The sequence below is a fragment of the Conger conger genome, chromosome 18 (assembly GCF_963514075.1).
Source record: "Conger conger chromosome 18, fConCon1.1, whole genome shotgun sequence".
NCBI classification, from domain to species: domain Eukaryota; kingdom Metazoa; phylum Chordata; class Actinopteri; order Anguilliformes; family Congridae; genus Conger; species Conger conger.
Window position 1 is genome coordinate 8,494,024 of NC_083777.1, and position 17,699 is coordinate 8,511,722.

Consider the following 17,699-nt stretch of genomic DNA (forward strand, 5'->3'; position numbering starts at 1 on the left):
AGCACCAGACTGGAAACATTGCTAGTGTAGCTGCTTGCTCATACACATCTCCAGGCTTTCTCTACGCACTGGCAATACTGACAATGTAGGGTTTTGTGGTGAAAGTGTGCCGTACAGTAAGAGGCCTGTTAAATGTGGAAGACCACGAGAAATGTGAAGATAAAGACCGTCGCCCCACACCAGCTGGTCTGGGTCAGTGTTCTGGTTCGTTCCGCTGTTGTGGTCGGTGTGTTTGATGTGGCCCACACTGTGGTGCGGTGTTGGACAGCTCGCCAACACAACTGTCATCATTAGATGTTAGATCTGTAATAAGTAGGGCATTCATTTCCCAAGTGGCAAAACAGGGATGTTATTTTAAAAAAGAAAAACATATGGGAAGATTATGACGACGGCTGAGAAGTAGCTGGGTTAGATTAAGTACTGCAAGCTTGTCAATATTGAGAATATTGATGTTTTTATGTAACCTTCATTTGATCAGTCACATTGAGATTAAAAATCTCTTTCAGGACAGGCTTGACAGGAAGGTAACAGTGTATACTAACGGCATTATAAAAATAATTCACACATCTGTCTGATATTTTTGTTGTCTGTATGGAGCACAGGATTCCAGTCCTGGCCTAGATGTGTTCTTTTTAAGTCACTCGATAGGTTAACAAGCTTAACAAGGAAAGGTTAACAAGTTTAGCTGTGTTCTTTTTTTTTAAAAGAAGTGGCCCTCCAAGAGCGAGGTGGCAGACAAAAAAGAGTGGGAGGGGGAGGGTCTTCAGCCAGTTTAATCTCTTGAATGTCATTTTACAGAGTGTTGAGGATGTAGTTCTGGTGTAGTCTTGCTGTAATTCTGACCCACAGTTACATAAAGAAATTTACCAGTTATAGAACTTATCGGTATTGTTTCGAATGTAGCGTATCAGCAACAGACAGCTGACGGTGTCATACGGTGTGACGTTGGTGGGGGACTCTCTCTGTAGACCCCGTGGGACAGAATGTTCCACGTGTTCAGCTGTCAGATGAGCTCTGTGGAAAAAAACAGCGTCGAGCATCGCGGGAAATAAAGCCTTCCACTGTGGCTCCGAGCGCCCGCCACAAACAGAGCGGTCCGGCCAGCTGCTGACCTGGCTGTGCCAGTTCCTGTCTGCGCCCGCCTGAGAGATGTTTTCCATGTTCCCCGTTCCAGAACTACCACCAGAACAGAGCCGCGATCACCAGTCACAATCCAGACCAGTGACGAGGGAGACAGAATGAGGGAGAGACAGAGAGACTGTTTGACTTTTAGATCTCCTTTATTGCACAGAACATAGAAAATAAATGAGACCTATACCTTCAAATTATCCATATACCCACTCAATCGCACACCCACGCGTGCACACGGAACCAAATAAAATAAAAGACGAAATAAAATAGAATAAAACTAAATAAAATAAACCACAGAGGAACATCCAGACAAAACAAGCAACGCAACTACAGAGAGAGAAAGAGAGAGACTTGAATTTCTGTAAATAAATAAACAAACGTCCTGCCACATAGCAGTTTCCCCGGTCACATGCACCATCCTCGTTCAGACGGCTCTTTTCCAATGCGACTACAGGGGACTGAGAGGGAGGAGAGAGACGTGGAGAGGGGGAATTAAAAAAGTGAGAGTGAGAGTCAGACGTTCTGACCCGACATGTCGGCAGGCGAGCAGTCTCCCGTCAAAGTGTCTTCTCGTCAGCCCCAGGGGCCCCAGCCCTGCCACCTCACCCCATGGCGGGCCGGGACTCATCAGACCCGGGCCGTGGCCCTCGGGGCGCGTGCTCTCTGAGCAGTGCCCCCGGACACAATGTGTCATTCACTCTGCGGAGGAAGAGAACTGGGTTACGGCAGAGACGCGACGGCCTGCTTGTGTCATCGTTTGCACAGTCTGTTTCCGCCCGCGCTGACAGGGGTGTGGTTAGTCAACAGGGTGTTTGGAGCCACTTTGGCGATGGGGGAGGGGGTATTTAGAGCGGCCAGCTTTGCTGTTGAATACATTTGCCCGCGTGTGGGAGGTCAGGCAAGGCCTCACATCTTCTGTGCAGAACGGAGTCACCCGAAACACACAGAGACCTGCACTCATTTGAGCTTGGATTATACAATTCTCTGCAGTTCCTAACCAGGATATAAAGGCCTGCTCCTCCAGGACGGGCCTGATCCTCAATCTCATGTTTATTTCCAGCTAACAGAGTTAAGCGGCACTTACAGGACCGGCTATGATGACAAACACAGAGCTTGGATCTTTAATAACACCTCAGCTTGGGTTCTAATGGAGACGGGCGCTGGGCTTTGGATTTCTCTCAGTCCAAGCATGTCAGAGCGGTGACATAGGGAGCCAGGACATGTGGCACCCTCGTAAACAAAACCCCTCACTGCACTCGTGCACCCGGAATCCAACACTCCCTTCCTGTACTCCATCCTCCATATCCATTCTTAATGATGCGATTTAAAGGGCTCATTTATGATTTCGTTTGGCAGGCGCCCTCTTCGAGACGACGTAAAGCTGGCCTGTGTGCTCGGCTGGAGAGCCGTCCCTCAGAAACAGAGAGAATTCATTAACAGGTTCCACATCTCACCCTCACACGTCTAATCCGTTATTCCGACAGACGCGTATCACCCTCAATTCCGGCGGACATTTAATATTCCAGTAGATCTTTCACATGTTATGTAACACGTATTTTTCCCCTGACTTCAGTTTTTAGGGTCCCTCCTTTCTCCTCTTTCAGACTTGGCCTATTAACCAGGCGGCTGTTAGTCATTTTGCAGAAGAAGAAAAAATCCTAACCACTTAAACTGAAATGTAGGGTACATGGCTTTGATTCCATCGGCATTCCGTGTCTCGCCAGTATAGGGTACAGTTTAGTCATGTGGTTATGGAAAATGATACAGAAAGAAGGGGAATATTTTTGGTTGTTCGCTTACTGCGGACCGTATGTTACGGTCCTAAAGCACGCCTCCGCACTCACTCTCCCCTCCTCTCCCCTCCTCTCCGTTAGGAGGAAAATCATTCCTGCGGGCAGAGGAAATTGAGTAGGAGAGTTTCCGTCTACGCAGGTCTGAGCATGTCTCCCTCTGACCTGGCTTATCCGCAGGGGATCATGCGAAACCCTGAGGATCAAGTTCATCTGTGTACATGGTGTGCAGTTATAGCACACAACTGCAAGATGTCCACTACTGTAGGTCAGCCTGTCAAAAATAGTGAGGCTGTTAAATCTGATGCTTATGTCACTTTCCTTGAAAGAAAGGACGATTTCCTTATTCGAAAATAGAATTTTTGAGTCCAACTGATTTTTGAGCACAAAAGATTTTTTCCCTTTTGTGCTGTGTGTCAGGCAGAGTCACTGCTGTACAGTGGGCAGAACCCCTTTACAGTGGACAAACACAGTACCAGTTCTTTCCACTACTCCCACTACATTTTCATTTTACGTCGTTTGGTTTATTTTGCTCCTTGGATAATAATAAAATATACAATGAACTTCTTTCACAGGGTCGTTATGTTGCTATTGGCAACTGTTTGTGACTTAAATGGCTGTCTTTCCCACATCCCGGATCTGCATTCAGGAATCATGTGTCTGACAGGGTGGCCGAATGCACAGGGGAATTGTGGGAAAAGCCAGCGTTGCGTTCTAGCCAGCTGGCTTTCTGGGTCATGAAGCTTTGGGCCCTGTAGTCGACTGGGCTTTTAAACAGGTTTTGTGGCAAGGCTGATGGTGTCCCAGAAGGTTAGTGGGTACCCAGCGATCCAGTGGAACAATGTCCAGTGTGTCTACCTACCTTCTTCAGAGGTGGTACCTCTGACTGCTCCAGTTTTGGTTTCTGTACAAACGTGCAGTACCGCTCCTCTTCGTCCATCTTCAACCTACCTGCAGACTGACTCCGGGCTGGTCTTCAGTGAAGGGTTGTGATTTGGGCTGATTTTCGAAGGTGTAGAGAGCTTAAAATACGGACTGACTCACGTCCGCAGTGGGGAGAGAAGATCTCTCGGAGGGAGCTTGTTCCACGCCGCGGTGTGACGGCTGACTGGGGTTACTGGGCGGAAGTGCCAGACTGGAATCGGGCCCTTTGACGCGATGTGTCCGTGGCCTCGTCTGCCAGAGACGCGGTCAGCTCATTTCCACATCCTCCATGACTCCACGTCCACTTGGCATTCGCTTAAACCTCTCCACTCTATCTGTGCACACAACCTCGCTTTCAGTGGATAGTTAAAATGGGTCAAGCACCAAATGTTTTTCAATTTAGGCATTTAGTAGATCCTTCTCGCCAAAGCAAGTGACAGAAAGCAAGGTGGTTAGAGTCAGTGAATCTACAGACAGATCAGTGCCATCACAGAGATGCTGTCCACAAGGCCGGCAGAATATAGGGAGAAAGTGGTAGGGGGTTTTCATATTTAAATACACTGATGCTATAGCTCCTCTTGATGGTACAGTGTATAGTTCACTTCTGAGCAGTGACAGCCTTGCGGTGGATTAGGAGCTTTTTGGGAAAGTTAAAATTTCCATAATTTCATAAAAGCCCACATGCTTGCTTGTGCATTTATTTAATGAGCAGATGTTTCCACAGGATCGTACAGTGACAGGGAGATCTCACCCCAAACTGGAGATTATTTTTGAGCTGAGGTTTATCCATCTGTAAGAATATCATTACCCACCATCTTAGTTGAATCTTTTTAGAATTGAATCAGATTCAAAAAATGTTCATGACTAATCTACCTTTAATATATCACAATGCATTGTGAATACATGCACTTCTGACAGACGTATTTTGCAGCAGTATGATTTTTCAAACCTATATATGAAAGTGGCAATGTGTATCTTCACCCATATATTGTGCGGTTTTGCAATATCTTGACAATATTATGTATTTGAATATAATTTCAGTCTGTTGCATTTCTGAACCCTCCCCATCTGTTTATCTGCTCAGCAGTGAGGGACAGCGGACGGCTATTCCTGTTTAAGCTCTAAATTCTTCCTCTGAAGAAAAGGAGGCCATAGGATCCCCTCCCCCCACCCCCAAACCCCCGCCCGCCCGCCTGCTGCCTCTCCCTCTCTCTTTCTGTCTTCTGCTATTATTAACCACACCTCATGGATACTGCTAAACCCACCAGCCCTGGTCAGACCTGCTTTTTCCATGGTTCAATCTCTCACTCAGGAAAAACTGTATCTCTTTGAATTTATTGTATCTGTTGCCTTATTGGCCTGGCTTACTGGCTCACTGAGACATTGCAAGAGTGCTACGAGATAACGTACCTGTGATTAACTTTCCGTTTCTCTAGTTTATTACATCTTGGCGGAACAGCGGAGCTCAATGTGAGATTAATCTCTGTCCATTCACAGAACACGTATTGACTGCACGCTGTTGCGCCCTTGTAGTTTTCATTGGTTTCATGTGATGTCACTTCCTGTGAGTGACTGGTATGTCTTATAGTGAGGACTTGTTATCTAATTTACTTACTGTTGTTCTGGGTATGGGCTAGCCAACATTAGCATCAGGACATGCATGTGGTGGTGTGCGCTTGATGAAAATGACACGGGTGAATAATGCTAGCTGCAGCTTGGTCTGCCAGTAATGCCCAGGAGGGGGCGCTGTGGTGTTTTTGCTCGTGTTTGGGTGGCTTCTGTCATAGCTTCCCCAGGACATACAACCTCAGACCTGCTCACTTGAGCCACTACACAGGAAATTATGTCACCTCTATTAACGTACGTCCATTTGTATTTTTCTTCTCACAAACACTCAGTGTATCATTAAGAAACGTACAATATACCCTTTAGGTAGAATTAGTATACCTGTCAGATATTGCTTCACAGAGTGTTGTCCACAAAAAGTTTTATGGTGACCAACCATAAATCTGGCCAGTATGTATGTGTGCATGTGTGTGTGCATGTGTGTCTGTGTGCTTGCATAAATACATGTGTACGTGCATGTGCATTTCATTAACAAGTGTACAGTATGCATGCATGTGTGTGTGTGCATGTTTGTATGTACGTGTGTGTGCATGCACAAGTGCACAGTATGCGTGCATGTGTGTGTGCATGTTTGTGTGTACGTGTGTGTGTGCTTGCACAAGTGTACAGTATGCTGCATGTTCGTGTGTACCTGTGTGCGCATGCACAAGTGTACAGTATGCGTCTGTGTGTGCGTGCATGTGTGTGCGTGATGTTTGTGTGTACATGTGTGTGCATGCACAAGTGTACAGTATGCGTGCATGTTTGTGCATGCATGTTTGTGTGTATGTGTGTATGCTGTGTTACTGAAGCGGGATTCTTGTTCTGCATGTATCCGTGTCTCATTAGCTGGTCTCACTGGTGCTACATATCTGCTGTAACTCTATTTATACCGTGTCATATATAACATCGTCTAATGTCGCTGGAGGCTCTGCTGCTAACTATGGCTTTGAGGGAAATGGTCAGTGCCAAGACAATATGGGAATCTGTATTTTTCTGTGTGCCACTCATCAATATTGCATCACAATGACGGTTTAAATATCACATTATAAAACATCCTGTCTACTCTACAATATATCCTGCAAGGCTTTTCACGGATATGTGCCACTTCTGTGCTTAAAGAGGTCTATTTCTGTAAGCTGACATTGTTACCATTCTTTCAGGAGTATTTTATGGGTGAAACAAAAATAGAATGTGCTCAATGAAAAAAAAAAAAAAAGACTTGGCAGTAGTTTGCATTCTCGAAAGGAGTTAGCAAAAATGTTGAGGCAGTTTTGCTTGGAGAACAAAGGGGCATAGGTGGGCATTAGCTAAAGGTCTCCAGGGTTATCAGCAAGTAATTAGTTACACAGAGAGCTGTCGATGTGTGGAACGGCTAGCCGGGTCATGTGATAGAGACAGAATGTGTTCAGGGTGTTCCTCTCCAGGCTTAAGGCAGTGTGGGACACCCTGTGCCTCATACCGTAATGGCGAGCCTAGGCTGGCCTGTTTTCCTCCTTATGTATTCATAAAAAATGATCTGGTAATGCAATGAGGTGTGTTGGGGGTGCAGGGGTGTAGGTCAGATCTGACTGGTCAGGGGGCTAGGGATTGACAGGGAAAGGAGAGTGAGGATGTGAGTAGAAAAAGCTACATCAGGCGTTCCTCACACATTTTTACTGGCTCTCCCAGGCTTCCATCAACTAGCAACATACTGCGCCTCCTGTTTATAAGTTTACACGGTAAATGGTAAATGGTTGGAATTTATATAGCACCTTTATCCAAAGCGCTGTACAATTGATGCTTCTCATTCACCCATTCATACACACGCTCACACACACTCCAACGGCGATTGGCTACCATGCAAGTCACCAACCAGCTCGTCAGGAGCATTTGGGGGTTAGGCGTCTTGCTCAGGGACACTTCAACACACCCAGGGTGGGATCGAACCGGCAACCCTTTCGACTGCCAGATGACTGTTCTTACCAGCTGAGCTAATGTCGCCCCCACTGAGCTAATGGTATTTAACATTTTGAGAATGAAACGTTGTTAGAAGACAGGGTGACTGCTGTGTGAAGCGTGTAGGAGGAGAGCGCTCAGGCACGCTAGCCTAGCGTGGCGTCAGACCATCACGCCCCGTCCCTGTCTCCTCAGACCAAGCTCCCGGTGCTGCTCCTGGGGCGTTCGGCGGACCTGCGGCCGGGCGAGTTCGTGGTGGCCATCGGAAGCCCCTTCTCCCTGCAGAACACCGTCACCACCGGCATCGTCAGCACCACCCAGCGCGGGGGCAAGGAGCTGGGCCTGCGCAACTCCGACATGGACTACATCCAGACCGACGCCATCATCAACGTCAGTCTCCCTCGCTCACATTCACGTGCAAAGCGCTTTACTGGCATTTCATTTATTATTTATTTATGGCATCGGGCAGATGCTCTTATCCAGAGCGATGTACAGGTGATTAGACTAAGCAGGAGACAATCCTCCCCTGGAGCAATGCAGGGTTAAGGGCCTTGCTTAAGGGCCCAACGGCTGTGCGGATCTTATTGTGGCTTATTGTGGCTACACCAGGGATCGAACCACGACCTTGCGTGTCCCTGTCATGTACCTTAACCACTAAAACATTTTACAGACAATAGGTCTACCAAAATAGGCTCACCGGTTGTCACTCTGTGTATGGCATGCTGTGACGTAATTTGCTGAAAGTTTGATTTTTTTTGTGTTCTCCTAATAAATGAGAGAGCTTTTGGTGGGCATTTAAGGTTTCAAATTGGGGGCATATTTTTCTTTTACTTTGTCCTGGTAATTTCCACATGAGAAAGTGTTGCTCTCTGTGTAGTCTGTCTCCCTGTCTCCCTCTCTCTCTCACTCTGTCTGTCTCTCTCTAACTCTCTCTCTCTGTCTCTTTCTCTGTTCCCCTCTCTTTCTCTCTGTTTCTCATTCTCTCTCTCTCACTCTCTTTCACTCCCTTGTTTTTCCTCTCAAACATCGATCCCTATCAGCGCTGTGTGAAGATGTTTTGGCTCCTGTTCTCAGTGACATGCCTGCACAGAACCTCAAGGAATTTACAGCCACTTTCTATCTCTCAGCTGAGCTGTTAACAGTAACTCTGAGCCTATCTGATTTCATTTGTCTTCTCCCTGCAGTATGGAAACTCAGGAGGGCCCCTGGTTAACCTGGTAAGAACCCTGTTTTTCCTGGTTATTTACGTGTGAGCGTGCGTGTACATGGAGGTGTGTATGGGCACTGATGCGGGGCTTTCTGTCACAGGACGGGGAGGTGATCGGCATCAACACTCTGAAAGTGACCGCTGGCATCTCCTTCGCCATCCCCTCCGACAAGATCCGCCAGTTCCTGGCCGAGTCGCACGACCGACTGACTAAAGGTGAGGTTAGAGCCATACCTCCATCTGTGCTCTGCCCATTCTATACCTCCATCTGTGCTCTACCCATTCCAAACCTCCATCTGTGCTCTACCCATTCCAAACCTCCATCTGTGCTCTACCCATTCCATACCTCCATCTGTGCTCTACCCATTCCATACCTCCATCTGTGCTCTACCCATTCTATACCTCCATCTGTGCTCTACCCATTCCAAACCTCCATCTGTGCTCTACCCATTCCATACCTCCATCTGTGCTCTACCCATTCTATACCTCCATCTGTGCTCTACCCATTCCAAACCTCCATCTGTGCTCTACCCATTCCAAACCTCCATCTGTGCTCTACCCATTCCATACCTCCATCTGTACTCTACCCATTCCATACCTCCATCTGTGCTCTACCCATTCCAAACCTCCATCTGTACTCTACCCATTCCATACCTCCATCTGTGCTCTACCCATTCCATACCTCCATCTGTGCTCTACCCATTCCATACCTCCATCTGTGCTCTACCCATTCCATACCTCCATCTGTGCTCTGCCCATTCCATACCTCCGTCCATACCTCCATTCCATACCCATTCTATCCTTGGCTCTATCAGCTCTGTATTCTCCACAGTTTATCCGGGGTGATCTTATAAAAGTTAGGAGTTGGTTAGAGCTGCTTTATTGGCTCAAGCTTCCTTAGAGTGACACTTCACTGGAGCCTGTCTCTTGTTTGCAGGGACGGTGGTGCTTAAGAAAAAGTACATTGGCGTGAGGATGATGACGCTCACTCCAGCGTAAGTCATCAATCCCAGCATCCTTTGCTGTGCAGCAAACCCTCAGAATGTTGTAAGACAGTAATACTCCCAAGGAAATGAATTCTAAAAATGGTGTAAGGTTCTATGAGTTTATGTCACGTTTCAGGTCTGTCTTGCCATGTTTTATGTTTATTCATTTTGTCTTAGTCACGTATTGTCTTATCATGTATTATGTTAGTCTAGGTTCGTCATGTTGTTTAGCTTGTTTCTTGTTACGATTTATTTTCTTGTCATGTCTAGTTATGTTTCGTTACGATTATTTTACCTTGTTATGTTGAGTGGTTATCGTCTTTGTTCGTTTAGTGTTATGTTTTGATTTATGTTTATTGTTACGCAGAGTGGTCATTGTTTATACATACACTTTTACATGTCTTTCCGCAAACCTTGCGTTCCGGGTTTCTCTCTCTCTCTTTCTGTCATTCACACCCTAATTGTTTCTATTTGTCTATTTACTAAAACTACTAACGCTAGATCAGGATTGGGTAAAACTAACAAACTAATCATGTGTTCATGTTACCTTACGTTTCTCGTGCATGTCATTTACTAATTTACTAATGCTAGGGCAGGATAGGTTTATTACTAACGATTACTAAATTACCTTGTTAAACTTGTCATCCATCGCACCTGTTTTCCATTCCCTTGCTGCTCTCTAACTAATTGTCTACACCTGTCTACACCTGCATTTATAGCCCAGTCGCACTTCTGTTCTTTGCAAAATTGTCTGCCTCTTGTACGTCAAAGCAACGCTTGAGCATTACTGTCATTGATTACACTTTAAGATCCACGCCTGTTTACCGACCACTGATTTTTGATTTCCGTTTCGTTGACCATCGCATGTTTTTGACCACGTCCTCGCCTACCGTTTTTGTACCTTTGCCTCGCTGATTGTTTCATCGCCCTCGACTACGACTCTGCCTGCCGTCCGCCTGTACTTCAGCCCCGCTGACAGCTCTCCTGCAACCGGACCTCCCTGCACGTCTACCAACTACGAGTTTGCCTCTTCCCTCGGCACCGTGCTTTTTGTTTGTTTATTGTTTGTTTGGCTGGATCTACGTGTATGGACTTTGCTTGTTTTGACTACGCTCCTGGGATTCGTCCCGAATAAAGCCCTGACGGGACTTTATCTAACTATTGTTTCTGAGTCGTGCATTTTGGGTCCAACCCCCACTGACCCGTCTCAGTTTATCTCATTCGGTGAACTGAATTTCGGGCTGATTGGTCTGAGTTGAAATGGGCTCGAGCCATGCTCGGTGTGTGAGTTCCACCTCATCTCTCGCCCGCAGACTCGCTAAGGAGCTGAAGCTGAGGCAGAAGGACTTCCCTGACATTACCTCCGGTGCCTACGTCATCGAGGTCATCCCCAAAACCCCAGCAGCCACGTGAGTACCCGGACCAGAGCCCCGTTCTGCCCAAGCCTGCCTTCACACACCCACGGGTGGCTCTGGAGGGCGTCTGAGCTGCTCTCTGGCTGCAATGTCTCGGGCTGCCTGAGGAATTGGCCTGGCTTCAATCCAAAATTTGTCCGTATTATATATTTATTTTAAAATGCAATGCAAATACAAGTTCTCTTTTCCCAACTCTAGTTTTGGATAGTTAGTTTAGTGATTACTGGACTTGCCACACAGTGCTTGTGAAAGGAAACTACTTACTACTAATAATAATATGTATCAGATATGTGCAAGTTGTGCAAGTTTTTCCTACAGAAAAAGTTTGTTAATTTTGGTGATTATTCTACTCTGTACTGTAAAAAAATAAAACTGGCATTTGCATTTAGGTAAGAACTCAGGACTGAACTCAGGCTGAAAGGCCAGACATGTGGTGGCATCTGTAGGGTGGCTGACTGTTTATGAATTCCCCACGAGGGTGTAAGTTTGATCCCCTAATGTGTCACCCTCAGAGCAGTCGTGTAATCCCTTATAGAATCCAGGCCCTTGTCTCAGGCTTGCCTGTCCACCCCTGTGAAGCGTGGCCATCTGCCTTTTCTGCCACCGCCTTCTCCAAAATGGCAGGCATTTATATAGCGCCTTTATCCAAAGCCCTGTACAATTGATGCTTCTCCATTCACCCATTCATACACACACTAACACACCAACGGCGATTGGCTGCCATGCAAGGCCCCGACCAGCTCGTCAGGAGCATTTGGGGGTTAGGTGTCTTGCTCAGGGACACTTCAACACCGGCAACCCGCCGACTGCCAGACGACTGCTCTCACTGCCTGAGCCATGTCATCTCCAGCTTGTGATGCATCAGAATGAGGGCCGTGCTTCTGTGGGTAACCACGGTAACATGAGCCACGCCTGCCCCAGGGAAAGATGGGTACTGCGGTTTATTAGCGGGTACCCATCTTTCGCAGAGAACAGGGAAGTGTGTGTGGTTCCATGTGCCGGTGATACAACTGTGACAATAGACTGAATTACTGTGCAGTTTTGCTGTTGCTTTGATGTAGATAAAGGCCTTCAACTACTTTGGGAGTATAAAAACTTGAAAATTAAATGTCAGATCAGACATTTTCCTTCTCTACTTTCCGTATCTTCTTTACCCATGTGTAGGTATGGCATCTTTATGCTCTCAGTTGCAGACCTGGGTCACATTGTTTTGGATACAAATACTTATCTATACTTTACTGAGCTTGTCTGGTGTATTGGAACCTATGAAATGAAAGTGCAAGCCCTGCCTTTTGGTGTTCTTGGTTGGCTCAACCGCACCAGGCATCAGTCGAGCACAGAAAAGTATTTGAATCCGAAGTATTTGACCCAGGTCAGTTTCCTCAGCCTTTACTCGGTACTGCTGCCCTCACGCGCAGCGCGTTTCAGAAGCTCAGAGGACACGGCTGCTCAAAGTGACACGTGACGCATGGCTGCAGGCTGATAACCCCTCCCCTCCCCCCCCCCACACAGCGGAGCTCTGAAGGAGCACGACGTCATCATCAGCATCAACGGCCAGCGCATCTCCTCCGCCGGGGACGTCAGCAACGCCATCAAGCGGGACGCCACCCTGCGTCTGGTGGTGCGGCGGGGAAACGAGGACGCCATCCTCACCATCATTCCGGAGGAGATCGACCCCTGAACCTTGACCCTCGACCCTCGACCTCCGCCTTCACTTTCCCGGACCTGGGTTTCAGTGCCTCCGCATGGACCTTAGCTGGGTGACTGGAGCCCTGCCCACTTCTACTCAGCAGAATCTGTAACCAGTGGCGTCTCTGGAAGCTGCTGGTTTACGGCGGTGCAGGAACGGACAGTGTGCGAATCATCCCCAGACACAACTCTCGTCCCTGAGCTATAAACATCTTTCTCTCTTTTTTTAAATGTATGCTTGGAAAAGATGTTACTACTGTTAAACTCAAGCCAATGACCAGTGTTAATTTGTCTTCTTCTGTTTTGTCTGTTTGTTTTTATACTGTACTTCTTAAAAAAGTTTTGAATGCCTTTTTTAAACTTTCTTTTTTTGATGTTGTTGTTATGATTTCCTTGAGGATTTACAAGATGCCAAATAAACAATTTGTGTTTATGTCTGCTTGGGATATCATCATTTAGCCTCGCTGGAAAAGGAGCTATGTGTTGATAAACCTCACTTTAATGCACAGGTCTGTAGAATTGCACTCGCGCGCGCGCGCACACACACACACACACTTTAAGTAGGATATTGTGAGAATATTGCAGTTTGCAGCACCCAGTGCATCTCTGTAACAGCTGTATCTCTGTAAATCACAGTAGAGATTTGTGCTGGCTTCTGAAGTCCAGTTCTCTAAACCAGACTTGGAGGTATACACACACACACACGTACACAGACACACATGCACACAGACACACATTCACACACATATACACATACACTCTCACACACATGCATACATAGACGCACACTCATACACATGCACACGTAGACACACACTCACACATGCACATGTAGACACACACACATGCACACAGTCACACATGCACGCGTAGACACACATGCGCACACACACACACAGGTGCACTCAATAAGTTGCATGCTGTAACTTAAAGGGCTATGCGGCCATTTTACCTCAGACACACCATGACACTAATATAGCCAGACAGTGTCAACAAAAAGAATAGATGTATTGTCATATATAAATATAGATTAAATATGCCCCGCAATATGATATCTACAGTATCTATCATCCTAACATCCAAGATAAATGATTAAACACTAATTTAGCCCTAGAAGGGAGGGGGAAGACTAATTTAGCCTTACTCTTAAATAGTTGACACCCCTGGAATGAGATTTCATGGTTGCATATCTTCCCAGAAAAGTTCAGGGTCCTATCCAATGTACCTGTCGTGTTTATGGTGCTTCAAGGAGACTTGATAGCCTGTCCGCATAGGGTTGTATTTTTATAAAGCACACTTGTACAAAAGCAAATCCAGATATCTTTAACTTATCACTTCAAGCACTGTTGATGCTCTCGATTATGCTTCAGCACAATTATTCTTTGAAATAAACAAGTGAGCCGCTATCTCTTCTTTATGTTTTCTTCTAAATATAAGCTCAAAAATGTATGCTTGAAGGTGCTGCCCTCTAATGGTAGTTTACTAATTTTGCAACCTTAGAAACACCGCTACATTTAAAAGCGGCAACACTAACATCCCAGGACCATTATTCAACCTGAATAACTATTGTTTCATTTTCTGTAATAGGCAAAAAAAATAAAAATGAAGCTTCTTTTTCTTATGAAGCGCAGCTTGGTTTTCTACACTACATATCTACTGAAGGAGGGTGGTGTACTCCCTATGGTCACATTATGACAGAAATAGCCATGTGTAAAATGGAGAATAAATATTCCACATTCACATCCCAGGATGTTTATTTAGTCTGGATGCCTTTTTAATGCTTTAATTTTTGGGAATAGCAAAGCAGCTTGGTTTTCTACGTTGAGTCAATGGGGAGGAAGCTCTTTTTGCTTCTAAGCCTGCACAGTTGAGGTTACGTCCAGGTACTTCACTGGCCCCTCCCACCCTCTCCAGTTCCCATAAACACTATGAGGCCTACACGAAACCGGAAGGTTTAAAATTTTGTTTTGAACATACTGTCGTGAGCCACGGACCCCTTGCCGAGCTCAGACCTCATGTTCCCACGAGCAGTACCCCACGAGGAGGTGTCTCGGGGACGAACTCAAGTACTCCGAACGTCCTGGAGCCCTGGTAAGTTCTACTGAACTTCCAGCCCAGTCTCGAAGTGAAGGGTGTGATGCAAATCTGATATTCAATGTCCTATATTCAATGTATTCCTCTAAAGAATCTTTATCACATATGATTATAGTAAGATATACTTTATTATAATCAATCAAAAGAATAGAGTTATACAGATTACAGTGTAAATATCATCTTTTCAGTTTGCTGATCACATGCAAGTTACATATACCCCTTTAGCTCTTTCTAATTTACCTTTCCACCATGATGTTTAAAAGTCAAGGTACACCCCTCAAATACCCATCCTCCTCTTTGGCCTTTACCTTATCTTATGGCTCCCCCTTCACGGAGATAAAAGCTACTGAACTTCCATTAATACAATGGGTACGAACACCCCTAAAGTCTACTACTTATTTATATCGTATATAGTATCTTACTAAAAAATAAAAGACATAAAAATAAAAGGAAACTTATAATGTATTACTTCTATGTATTACTTTTCCTACTTCTAGAAGTAATATAGATTATTATTACCACCCATGCCCTAAATATAGCCATCTCGTTTCCTGTGGGATTTGATCCCTCCTCCTTGCTGTTGATGAGCTCTTTGAACAGCTGCATTGGTTGGGGAATCTGGGGCAGGATCAGGACCCAGACTTTCGAAAGACGTGACTTTGCACTTCGTACTTCTCCTGCCTGTTGTATGGGATGTGCACTGGTATGTCTTCGAACACGTCGGGGGTTTTGCAGTGCAGCCGCAGCATATGCCTCTCCTCACTGACACTGAGGTTAGGGGGGTAGGCTTCAGGTTCTTGCGTGGGTCCAGCAGGAAGGTGTTCTGTAGCGTGGAGGTACCCCGCGTCCCGTCTGTTGGCCTCCAGGTGCAGTTCACGGCTCCAAGCATGTCGTAAAAGCCCTTTAACTCTTTCACCAGCTGTTCTGTATGATGAGGGATGCGCATGAACACCTCTTCGACATCAGTCCCGCTGCCACAACTCTTGGGCTGAGTCCGCACCACGTACGTCACTCCTCTCTCCATATCCATATCCTGGAGTGGCGCGCAGAGGGAGCGCGCCACTCCAGCTTGACTACAGCTGTCTTGCGTTGCTCTCTCTTCAACAGCCCATAGATATCTTCTGAAGCAAAATTCTAAGATCCTATCCTAAGGTCTAAAAGCTTATTCCTTATATATCTTTTTTGCATACAAAAATGTACCTTTTTGATAAGAAATGTCCCCAATATTTCAAGCGGGAAGACGTTTATCTCTTATGCAACTTGTTTTTTAATGACCATATTCATTACTTCTGTTTTTCACACTATCATTTTCTCATACCTCAAAAGAAATTTCCCCAATACTTTATCTCATGTGCCCCTCCGGTTGGGAATTTCCACCATCTCAATATACGAGTGGAAAAACACTAGCTCTTTTGTATTTTTTTTAAGGACCCTATTCATCACTGGTGTCTGTTTCAATTTCATAGTCTCTCCTTGACTTCCTCCACACCTTGGCAAGCCAGAAGTTAATGCCTGCCACCATCTCAATACACTCTTCGAGTTCCCCTTTTTGTGGCGCCTTAAGGGATCTACAAAGGACATCCAGCCAATAGCTGAGTGTAAATCGTCATTTAACTCCTCCACTGTTAGTCCTTTGAATCTATCCGATAAATTATTTGTGCTATAATCAGGAAGGCCCTTGAAGCCTCTTAATCTTCTTTCGGTATTGACATCCCTTCCGTTTTCTTATTTTTTTTCTTTAGCCAGGCATTGTGCCCCTCCCCTGTAGGGTTGGGGTATTCTCAGTCAGAACTTTAACCTTGCTCCTTAAAACCCTAAATCTAAGTCCCCCGACTTCAGACTCCTCTGCTGACAAGTAGGGCTGCTCATTAGCTCTGAACCACATATTTTTCCTCTTACGGGCGTTCTTACTACCACCTCGATGGCGTGTGCGAGGGGTTAACAATGCATTCCTTCCTAACCCATCCCCCGGCAATCTCTCATCAGGGGGGCCTAGGGCCAGGTCCTCGACAATACTGATGCAACTAAATAAATACAATTATTTCTGCCATATAATTTACCCAGTGCTGCTGTTTTCAGTAAGCATTACTGCGCTAGAAACAAGCTCTTAGAACGTGGTGGACTGTTCCAGAGCATTCTTACAGTGACAGGAAAGTGGCACTGTCAGGGTTTGAATGAACTCACAGGGAGACACGGAAATACGAACCAGCTTTTATTAAAGGGTTTGCGGACCATCTCTCTCTCTCCAGTGATGATTCCCCGGTCACCTTTAAAAATCCGCGACTGATTCGTAATGTAGTCCAGGTGTGTGCCTACTTAACCAGTAGGCGTGGTCCTCGGATTGCCCTGCTTCCTTCCCGAAAACCGAGCCTAGTTGCCACAGACGTATTTGGATATGATAAGAATTCATTTCTATTCTCAAAACAGGGACCACAGTAAATTTTATTCAGGCATATTTATGTTAAAGGAAGTAAAAATGTCTCTAGCTGTAATTACGTCCTGAGTGATTTACATGAATCTTCCATATTTACAGCCAGGTGTTATATAACCAACCAATTGTGAGTTGTTTGTGGATGGTGTAAATTGTAAATGCCTGCATTTATATAGCGCCTTTATCCAAAGTGCTCTACAATTAATGCTTCTCATTCACCCATTCACCCATCCACACACACACACACACAATCAATTTTATTTAAGGTGCAGAATCACCATGCAGCAAGGTCCCAATACACTTTACAAATAATTCAGAAAAGGATGCATTAAAGAAAAAGGATGTCAAATAAATGTAATTTAATAACAATTTAAGAGATCAAAGCAGAAAATAAGAAGCTATAATCTGGGGAAGAAGCCTCAATTAGTGTCGCTGAGGCAGTGGACGAGAGCCAACATTCAGTAAGAAATAAAAAATGTAGGCCATATT

At 45.6% G+C, this 17,699-nt stretch overlaps 1 protein-coding gene across 1 annotated transcript in view; it reads left to right on the forward strand.

The window, feature by feature from the left end:
- Positions 1-13,118, forward strand: part of LOC133118732 (serine protease HTRA1B-like) — a 28,521-nt gene extending 15,403 nt beyond the window's left edge. The window contains exons 4-9 of the mRNA XM_061228906.1: positions 7,584-7,778; positions 8,573-8,605; positions 8,697-8,811; positions 9,533-9,590; positions 10,895-10,990; positions 12,509-13,118. Of these exons, the coding sequence (XP_061084890.1) occupies positions 7,584-7,778; positions 8,573-8,605; positions 8,697-8,811; positions 9,533-9,590; positions 10,895-10,990; positions 12,509-12,677 (666 nt within the window). The 3' untranslated portion in view covers positions 12,678-13,118. The remainder of the gene's footprint in view (positions 1-7,583; positions 7,779-8,572; positions 8,606-8,696; positions 8,812-9,532; positions 9,591-10,894; positions 10,991-12,508) is intronic.
- Positions 13,119-17,699: the final 4,581 nt, after the last annotated feature.